This window comes from Ixodes scapularis, unplaced genomic scaffold (genome assembly GCF_016920785.2).
Source record: "Ixodes scapularis isolate PalLabHiFi unplaced genomic scaffold, ASM1692078v2 PGA_scaffold5__190_contigs__length_132052651, whole genome shotgun sequence".
NCBI lineage: Eukaryota > Metazoa > Arthropoda > Arachnida > Ixodida > Ixodidae > Ixodes > Ixodes scapularis.
In genome coordinates, this window is record NW_024609880.1 from 10,334,297 (window position 1) to 10,344,935 (window position 10,639).

Sequence of the window (10,639 nt, forward strand, 5' to 3'; positions counted from 1 at the left end):
TACCGCGGGTCGCACTCGTCGGTGGAGGAGGTTTCCGCGTCGTCCGGTTAAAAAATGACGCACCGATATTTAGTTACTCTCTCCGTGCCCGCTGGCTTGCCCGAACCCCAAGAGACGTGGAAACCGCAAAAAAGGTAGACGCTTAAATATGATTGCAGGGCCCCTTTAAGCCGCGTTCACTCGTGCGAACGCCGACGGATGGCGAAACTTTGCAGTTGCGAGTAGAGTTCCTGTATAGGCTCCCTAAGGGAGCCAGAGTTGCGCGTCTGTTTTCCATGTGCCACCGCGCCGCTATTCGCCAAGATCCGATCACGTGAGTAGCCTGATCAAATGCCGTCCAAGAAAGTAGACGTTGGGCGTACCCCGGCGTGCATTCCCCTGTTGTTTTGAGCGTGCCGCGCCCTTCAAACACGCGGCACCGCTATTTGCCGAATTCAGTCATGTGAGGAGCAGGATAAACATGCCGTGCAGGAAAGGCGGCGCTACGGGGATGAACGCGCAATTTTTGCTCCCGTAGGGAGCCTATACAGGAACTGCAGTTGCCAGCATGGTAATATAATGTGTAATAAATGCATTAATCTGTCCGGGTAAATCAAGCCTCGAGTAATTAGTGACCTCGTCTGCGCATATTGGCGACAACTAGATACAAGACCCGGGTGTGCACGTCGGCTTTTGATCCAAAACATATTCCTTTCCTCCCCCCCCCCCTTACCTCGACCACCTTCGTATGGAGCAGGGCGTTACGCGAATACGAGATTTGAGTTACTTCGGTTATTAGCTGCTATTGGCTAAAACAGTCGTCTATATACAAGAGTGAGCGTACGGTGCGATCTTTCCATAAGATGAAGGACGCTTTTACTCATACACAAAAATCAGCTATACGAACACTTCACAGCTGCTTCATGTAATGCCAGCTTTCTTCGTTTCCGCTTCCAAATAGCCGACGATGTCGCTTTGTTGGCATTCTCCTCGAGTCGAATACGTAGGAGGATTGGTGTTGTTTTCCCCATCTGCTTAAAGGTCGTTTGAGAGATATAAAAGAACAAGCGAATAAAACGCTATTTGATCGGGAAGTCAGCTTTTTTTCTGCAACGTGTTCAGAGACCTTCTGCATTCTCACCATGTTAAAGATTCGCCAATATGTTTTCTCGGTTGTCCTTTGCTGCATAATTACGGGACGTGCGTCGAATGCTGATGATTCTGCTGGTTCACCTCCGTTGGAGTCACACCCGAAAAGTGAAAATGAAAAAAGTCAGACAAGCAAAAAGTCAGAATACGATCCTGGAACCTCCTCCCTGGAACTGCAAGGTCGGCTGGCACTTGTGACTGGGGGAGCTAGCGGCATTGGCCGTAGCGTCGCCATGGTCCTCGCACGTGAGAACGTCACCGTCATTGTAGCTGACATCAATCAGACCGGAGGAGAGCAAACGATCAAATATCTCAACCTGTTAAGTAAGTCAAACCTTTTGAAAATATTTTTGTGCATTGAAATGTTTTTACATTTTAAAATAGTGCAAGAATACTCTTTCCCAGAAATTAAAATACGGAAAGTTACTCCTTAAATTATTTATTTATTTTAGCTGTTACGTAGCTTTGATGTGTGTATGTTTTCCACCCCAGTGTGCAGGTACCCTGCTGCACAAAAATATAAATACTTATATTTCTCTTGAATTTCGGCTCTCGGCTACAGGCACCCCCGTAATTTTGCGGGCTTAGTAGTTGCGCCATTTGATCGTTTTTTGTCCAATGTAGGTATGACTGAGGTGATTATGGCATAGTACTTGTGATAGTAAAATGTGGATAGAACAAAAGAGGTGTCCTGTACGAGTACAACCGAACTGCTGCGCAGAAAATGCTCGTTCTCGTGTCTCCCTTTCACGAAACTGACTGTCACCTCCATACGAGTTTCCCCCGGTGGTGGTAGTTCTGTTCATAAGGCACTGATAGGCAGTTAGCCTTCGTAGAAGTAGAGCTATATGCAAGGCGCGTGAACGGTGTCTTTGTCCATTCAGCGATGGTCCCTAGACGGAATTCGTGTTTGAAGATTCACCTCTTAGCTTACGCCGGAAAGATGGGCCGACAATTTCTTTTTATAAGTTTTTGTAATTTTTTGTTTGGCGGATCGATGCATTTAGCAAGACGAGGTCACCAATATTATAGGACACAGATATGTTAGTGTCCATGTGGCGCACGTTGTTGTCTTCATAACAACATTGTTATTTATTGCAACGATTTGAAGCCTTCAGGGGTTAGAGAGGAGTGGAATACAGCACATTAGTGCAAAATATATTTAGCATGGCTCATAACAGCGCGCACTACGCTAACGTATCGAAAAGTGTTGGATCGCATAGTGACCCGTAAGAGTGGTCTTGATTGGCGATACTTCGACGCAAACTTAAAGAGGAAAATACGGTTATACTTTGAGCGAGTTCGTGGAAGATGAGAACTTAAACACGTGTATATAAGGAGGTTATTTGGCCCAAGTTGATTAGTTTAGACCTTCTGGTCCTAAGTTATCGATGCCCAGGGCTCCCGCCCTTGCGTACCCCCGTACCCATAGAAACGCTAAAACGTTTTATATACGTGTTTGTTGTTTTGGACCCATCCCCAATATTCCCACCTGATTGCTTCCGCCACAGGCTAAACAAACCATGCCGAACTGGAGTCTGCGGGGTGGACTTCCGCGAAGCCAACTGAACGAAATTGGGTACTCTGGGAACATTCAGTGACATTTCAAGACTGATTGAGCGCCTGCTGAGAGCGGGCTTTCCACAGAGCGCATTTGTTGAGATGGCGGACTCCTTACTAAAAAAGCTAATTGCTATCTGCGTGGCTCCATCATATCAAATCTTTCTGAAGTGGTACATTTTGAGACACGGCGCTATGCAGTGGCAGCTCGACCTGGCACCTTGAAGCCCCTCTCTTGAGCAGCCTTACTCCACCTTCATATATTTGAAACGTTAATTCCCTTTTTTCAAAGTCGTGAAATATCGAGCTAATTTGTAATCTTAAAATCTGAGTGTTCGCCATTCAGTGCGAGGGTGAACGACATATATTCGCCTTTCTCTAACAGCGAAGGAAAATAAAAAAACAGGACTCGCCTAAATGAAAATTTGAGGGCATTTACGATGTCGCCTAACGTCTGTCACGGCGACAGCACATCGGTGCTAGCGTAATTCGCTGTAATTCTGACGTCGTTGTCGTGTTTTCGACAACCTTTAGCATGATTCTTAGGACTTTCACGCCATTTTTGCTTCTTACTATTCCACTCCCGTTCCTTATCCTTACCTGTTCTACGATGAGCCTCTTCGGAACGCCGTGAAGGATACTCATGGTATTCGGGCTGGTTATGAACTTTGCTAGGTCTACCCATGGGACGTCATATTTAGTGACTCCCTCACCCGCTCCACGCGGCAAACCAATACCACCTTGAAAGCAAGGCATGACGTCATATTTAGTTGATCTCGGACCCTCTCCGAGTGGCAAACATGGTGGACTTAAGTGAGTGAGGTTGCAAACCAGGGGACGTGTCTGTCTTCACGTCGCAGCGTGCTAGCGTGGCGCTCGTTGTGAGAGGCTGCGAGATGCGCCGGCGACTATGCTGATGGGATCTAGGCGGCGCTGTGGAGATCCACTAGTGATTACGTTTTGGGGAAAATGCGCAGAACTTGTCTTCTCGGTAGTGTTAGTTGGCTACCAGCTAATACCAATTAAGAGACAAGGCCTGCGAATAACGTGATCATTAGGGGATCCCCGATCGCCCCAAGCGGAAAAGATTCTGAAGCTCGACGGGACACGCCGCAAATCCGCAGATACATCCGCCTCGGCGTCGCCACATGGTAGCGTTGCACCCGTTGTGAGGTGCTGCCCTTCGCGCTGACGGCGAGGCTGAAGCAAACTGGCGGCGCTCCGCAGATACGCCAGTGATGTCGTTTAGAGGTGAATGGGCAAGCCTCGTCTTCTATGCTGTATTGGTCGACTACAGTTGATACCACCTAGAAGACAATGCCTGCGCATGATATCATCGGTAGTGGATCCCAACCCGCTCCAAACGGCGAACTCTCCCATGCTGGACGACAGACGCCGCAGAGCGACAGACGCGTCCGTCTTGGGGTCGCCATATGTTAGCGTTGAAATAGCGAGACGCGCTGGTGTCGGTTCTCGCGCCGGCTACGCGGCACTGCATATATCCACTAAAAAAAAGTAGTAGTAACGTTTGGTGATGGTTTCAATTTGCGTTTGAATATAGTGGTAACGTTTGGGGGAAGGGGGGGGGGGGGTTGTAGGCATTAGCTTTTAGATTGTATTGCTACAGTTATACAAGGTGAGACTGGCTGGACGTCTTTTCAACAGATAAATTTAAGGAGCTCGAGTGACAGAAAAGCCGGCGTCGGTGGTGTTGTAACGGGAAAATCCTGATTGGTCGATATGGTCATGACGTCAAAGCCACATGACCCCGCGCGGAAATTTAAAAGAACCTACAACGCTCATGTGAAACGTGACGTCACGAGGGGAATCAAAGTGATTACAAAACAGGATATGTAATGCCAGTTAGAGGTCGCTGCGTGCCTCGGATAATTTCAATTTATAAAGTAATTCTTTTGCCTTAAATATAAACCTGAAGAATTTTAGGCGAGATTCGAACCAACGACCCTTCGGCTGACTTGGCCACGCAGACACTTGTTTTTTTCTTTATTTCTAGGCCACAGAGACGCGCTTACAGGGCTTGCATGTCTGCGCGGATGCTTGCACGACTTCAGAACGAGTGGGAGTTTTCATGTTTAGCTATCGCGTTCCACTCTTAAAGGCGAAGCTTAAGCGTCCTCTTGTAATTCTTGAAACGACCGGCCTCCAGCACGCCCTCATCGGCTTTCGCTGTGCTTGGGACGCGACTGCGCTTTTGAGATGCCAAAACATTAACTAAAAAAGACGAAAATGGACACTACAACAAAATTTTGGCTCTTATTTTATGATCTAACGTGATCACTGGAGCATTCTATTATCGGACACCCCAATATTTTGTTGAAAAAGGCACGAAAGGGAATTTCAGAACAAAATACACGATTATCAAATCGCATCTGGTGGTTGCTGCTAAAAGCCTCGTTTGTAATGCCGTCTAACAACATTGACAGACAGTGACAATGCCTGTCTCGCCTAGAACTATGCGGAGAGCGAGTTCGTCTGCTTCATAAGCAGGGGTTGCGGTGACATCAAAACGCCGAGCTCTGACTGGATTTGATTGAAAGTCTAGTGGGTAGACCTCTAAGCAGCTATCATCGAGGTCTACTCCCCATCCCTCCATCAGATCCAATCAAAGCTCGGCGTTCTGATGTCAGATGCAACCCCTCCCTATTGAAAAAAAAAAACAGCTTAAGCGGGTCCCAGCTTCGAGCAACGTTATTGCCCCAGCATGCCCAGCTTGGCATGCTGGTCATGTCGGTTGATCTGGTCATACTGGTCATGGTGGTTGATCTAGTTATACTGGTCATGCTGGTTGATCTGGTCCCAGATTCAAGCTGAATTATTGCCCCAGCAAGCCCAGTTTGGCATGCTGGTCATGCTGGTGAATCTGGTCCCAGCTTCAAGCTGGGTTATTGCCCCAGCATGCCCAATTTTGAATGGTGGTCATGCTGGTCAAACTGGTCATGCTGGTGGACTTCCCAACCAGTTTCACCTGTTTAAATTAATACACAGGATAAACAAGCCAAGCTCTTCAGAAAAGCCAACTCGGCATCCAATTTACTATTTTCGTACTTGCGGCCGCCTCATATGAACTCAGATGCTACATATACTCGGCGCTAACACAGTACTAACCGACGCACAGACAGAGGCTCTCGGTGCAAAGCCAACAATGTTAATAAAACCAGATTGCTTATCTCTCAAAACGAAAAATACTAGACACACGCCAAAAACATGCCACAGAAAAAGAAATACTACTCGCATGAGAGAAGCGAACCTAAGTCCTGCCAGCGAAGCATCGACTTGCGTGGTCGGCAGAGGCGAGGAAATGCTTGTGGCTTGGATGGCATTGGCGATGCTCCTCGGCACCACCGTCATTCACGAGCACACACACGTTGGAAGACACGAAGCGACGTCTCAGTCGCGACGTCCGACATCTTCTCGCACAGAGCGGACTGCCGCTCGCTGTCTCCTCAAACCCCGCTTCGCTTGCACCGTCGTTCAAGTAGTCTCCAAACAACGCGCACACAGCCATCCCTTCGAAAATCTGCCCAAAATAGCCAAACGCGTCTCAAATTCTCCGTTCCTAAAACTCTCCCTCTATCTTTGTGTGCGAGAAAAGAGAGATCTCTCTTTTCTCGCACACAAAGGTAGCTTGCAGCGCGCCTGACGCGCCCGGTCGTCTACCAAAAACGAGAGGACAAAGAACAGGATGGGGCCTCGTTCCAACTTAAGCCGACCTTGGCGCTCGCGTTCCCAGCAATGCCAGTTCGGCTATCTCTAGCCGACCTAGACGTGCACGCTCCCAGCATGACCAGCTTGACCACCACGGTTATTAGTTCGACCAGATTCACCAGCTTGTCTCTCAGCATGACTAGCTTGTCTCCCAGCTTGCCCACATTGGCTCCATGGAGAACCAGTTTGACCAGTTAGGACCAGACTGGCTCCCAGCTACTCCAGATTGAATCTAAAACCAGATCCTAGTTAGACCATGCAGGTTTTTACTTAAACCAGACTGGCCAGCTTAAATTCTAGCTTGCCCAGCTTAAACCAGCTTGATTGCCAGTTAAACCAGTTTGACTACCACATTGACCAGATTGACCGTCTTAGTTCCCAGATCGGCCAGTTTGATTTTCATGCTGGTTTTTCAATAGAGCTGCGCAAGAAGCAGAGGAACTGGCACTCCGCATTGCTTCACTGGGGCCCCATGAATACAAGCATGAGCAGCGTGCGCGTGAGCGCAGCTTTGGCAAACTTGTAATATAACGCATATGTCCGCACAACGAAAGACATGGCGACGGCTAAATGCCCTGCTTCCAATCGTTTTGTCGACGTCAGTCTCGCCGGAAGTTCACTCGCCCCGAGACACGCCACGTCACAATTACGCCGGATGTCACATGCTTTCCGGTGGCTGCTCTCCGAGCGCTTCACAGTGGGGCCCCGCCATAATAAAAATTACAGCCATCAGGCTCGAAATAAAACGCGTGATTGTCATTTACAGATATTGCAGATCATGTTTCTATATTTTTGAATACTACAGGTTTATTTCAAATTTCGTTGAAGCATCCCTTTACTATTCTTAAAAGCGTTACTTTGATAGATCATTTGTTATAACGACTGACTCTGGCTGGAACGATTGCATCGCTGGACCGAACCCGCCTACACAAAAGATGTTTTTTTTATATAAATTCATCCGGGGGTGGCGGAGAACTTTCATGGTGACGGGTAGATAATATTGTCGAATTGACGACAAATAAAAGAAAACAGACGAAACCTGAACAAGACACTAACCCTTTCTTCGAATGATATTGTTCCTTTGTCTCAGTTTCTGGGGATATGGCATAGCTCAGTTTGTTGAAGCGATCGCTGTGCCATTTTGATGAAGACGCTAACGACACTGGTTTAAAGCCTGACCGATGACCCAGCCGTTAGTGGTCCGGGATTTGGAGCGTGGAGCCAGAATGAGCTACACCAGCGTTGTGGAAGCAAAGTTGGCGTAGCATATCCACCTCATCCATCGACGCCAGATCGAACGTCCCTAGTCTCGCCGTCAAATATCTTCTCCTTTTTGGGGTAGCCAATTCAAATATGTATGTTTCTAAGTTTTTCTGGCCAAATAAAGCCAATTCGAGCTCATTGTTGAAAGAGTCTAACGCCATGATTTCCATCAAGATCGTATCCTCCTTTAGCAGATAAACTTTTCACTCACGGTAGAGAAGGCGCTACCACATTTAGCACTCCAGTTCTTGCGAAACGAGACGAAATATGTTTTGTTCCGCAAAGTTAGCTTCAGGCTATTTCTAAAACGGGAAATGTTCTTCCTTCAATTGCGTCAAATTACCAAACACTCCTTCCCTCCCCCTCCCCCCCCCCCCCCCCCCCCACACACACACACAAAAAGAAAAAGCATGCCTGCTTTTAATTCTTTACGAAGCCATTGCGCATTTCCGTTGCCAGAGGCGCGAGCTGTACCGACCGTCTGCAAACGCGGTTCTCTAAAAACCGTTTTATAAAAACATAAGTCCGAGCGTCCGATCCGAAGTACCGATCGTTTGGTCTATCGACTGTGTCTTATGCCGGCTCCCTAAAACTCACTATTACGTACATTTGACCTGACCCACAAACCTTCGCACTACTAAAATGCAATTTCGGGGTTCCCACATAGGGGGTGCCAGCGCACCAGTGTGTTCTCTCGTCGTAATTGATTTTAAGAGGTTTTAAGGCATTCAGTTCTAAGGAATCACGAGTGTGTGAACGGTTCTTAAGGTTGAAAATATGAAGACAGTAGTTGCGTTTTAGGGAAGTAGTGTTTGCGAAAACTATGCTAAAATAGCCAAAATAATTTTATTTTCCAGAAGCCACACGAACGAGAGAGACAGGGAGATAGAAAGAGAGCGAGAGAGAGAGTAAGAAAGGAGAGAGTTAGGTTTATCTATTTAACTTGTTTCATTACTTTACGACAGATCCCTATTAGGAAAATAGGTCTGGAATGAGTAGAAGGTAGCTCATTACCTTATTTGTGAAGAGGGACCACCTTTCAACTCCGTGGCAGTGTAACATATTGTTATCGACTGATGAAAATGTGCTACATAAATGAAACTTGCATTATTTGTGGATTCTAATAAATTAGGGGTAATTTTTTTAGGTGTTACGAAAAAAAAAAGTAAAGAAATACGTTACTAGTTACTGTATGTTCGAGTAATATATATTTAGGCTTAATTAGTGAGCACTACGAAACCAGAGACACATTTTTGTACGATTATATGTGATAATATATTTTTCAAGTTAGAGCCTTCAGTGGAAGTCTGAACTATTACTAAAAGCGCTTACTCTGATATTTCTTTTTTCTGACAAACGTTTTGACAAGGACTCTAAAGTTGGAGGAGAGTCCTAATACCAATTTCAGATAGTATTTTTTCTATGTTTGTGCGATATAATCTTCCTTTTGTTTGCAGGCAGCCACCTCAAGCACAAGGCGATCTACGTGGATGTTCGAAATTCAACTTCGGTAGAATTTCTCATCAAATGCATAGAGCTCGAGTACAGCAATATGACCATCAGCATTGTAGTGAACAGCGCTGGCATTTTGCATGAGATTACACCAGTCGTCACTCTAGCTGACAAAACATTCAATGACATCATCAGCACCAATCTTAAGGTAAATTGAAGTGTTATAACCTTTTCATATATCTCAAGGGAATCTGTCTATGTGTAGAAAAAACAATAAATTAGCAATAAATTTAATTTACATCTATTGTCAGTGCAATATCATGCTTACTACATGTTTTGTTTTCAAGATACAATTATTTGTTTGTCCCTCATGTGCCACCGAACAGGTGTTTTGAGCATCTGTTAATTATGACGTGGTTAGAAATGCCTCAGATCTTCGCTAACCCCCTTCGCTGGGCATACCCAATATTTCATTCAAACGTTTTCGCTTTCAGGGTACTTTTCTGGTTACCAAAGAAGCGGTGAAGCACATGCTAGATCGGAACGTCACCGGAGCAGCTATCGTGAACATTGCGAGCATACTCGGCAAGGGTGGCTTTCCAGGACTCTCCGCCTACACAGCCTCCAAGGGTGGTGTCGTTGCGTTCACCAAGGCCGTCGCCGTTGAACTGGCTACAAGGGGTATCCGGGTTAATGCGATTCTGCCCGGCCTTACCAACACTCCCATGATTCGAAAGTACGGAAACGATACTATAAGAGAGAGGCTAGCGATGAGGATTCCCCTGCAGCGTATTGCGGAGCCACTCGAAATCTCGGAAACAATTGCGTTCATGTGCAGCCTGAAAGCATCCTACATGACTGGATCTACAGTTGATGTTGCGGGAGGAAGCATGCTATGATTCATTATTGCGACAAATAAACTCCTGAGTCTCTCGCTTAGAAAAATAATGGAAAGGCGTTGTTTTGTTTTTAAGTGCAAAGTTGCTTACCGTAAAATTATAGCCGCCTCTGTGGCTCCGAAGAAATGCGCCGTGCTACCGATCTTCAGGTGGCCAGTCTGAATCTCGGCCGAGGTTCACGCAACATGAAGGAAGATTATTGCTCAAAAAGCGCCATGTCACTGAGACTTCGGTTGCACGTCATAAATGTTCTAAACTTACCCTAAGTCCTCCGCTCAGGCGTTTATATTGCCTTTCTTTGGTTTAGAACGTAAAACTCCCACTCTTTGATTTATCATAAAAGTATAAATGCAGAAATATGCTTGCCGGGAGTAAAAATAAGTCCACAAATAACTGTTTAGGATATTTAAAATACAGCTTAGGTACGTGATCGATTCTATTAAATAAAAACTAATGCACTTTCTAATAAAAAGAAAAAAAGAGAACACAGCGACAGTGTGGATAAACGCAGTTTCAGATCTTGGTGATAATTTTTGTGGTGTTAGTAAAAACGCTACCGTGGAAATTAAATGCTCGCCAAAACTGCGCCTCCTCTGCCCGTTGAGTGCAGA

The 10,639-nt window shown here is 46.1% G+C and overlaps 1 protein-coding gene across 1 annotated transcript; it reads left to right on the forward strand.

Moving 5' to 3' along the window:
* The first annotated feature begins 1,097 nt into the window (after positions 1–1,097).
* Positions 1,098–10,045, forward strand: LOC115327103 (3-oxoacyl-[acyl-carrier-protein] reductase FabG-like). Its single transcript, XM_040217283.2, has 3 exons — positions 1,098–1,452; positions 9,135–9,337; positions 9,624–10,045. Exons 1-3 carry the CDS (start codon positions 1,122–1,124, stop codon positions 10,026–10,028), a joined length of 939 nt encoding a protein of 312 aa, XP_040073217.1. The 5' UTR covers positions 1,098–1,121; the 3' UTR covers positions 10,029–10,045.
* The last annotated feature ends 594 nt before the right edge of the window (positions 10,046–10,639 follow it).

Excerpts from the sequence above, each read along its gene's own strand:
- LOC115327103 (XM_040217283.2), top strand. The coding sequence starts at position 1,122 with ATGTTAAAGATTCGCCAATATGTTTTCTCGGTTGTCCTTTGCTGCATA. Across the intron at positions 1,453-9,134 it reads CAAATATCTCAACCTGTTAA|GCAGCCACCTCAAGCACAAG; the intron begins GTAAGTCAAACC and ends TTTTGTTTGCAG. Across the intron at positions 9,338-9,623 it reads TCATCAGCACCAATCTTAAG|GGTACTTTTCTGGTTACCAA; the intron begins GTAAATTGAAGT and ends TTTCGCTTTCAG.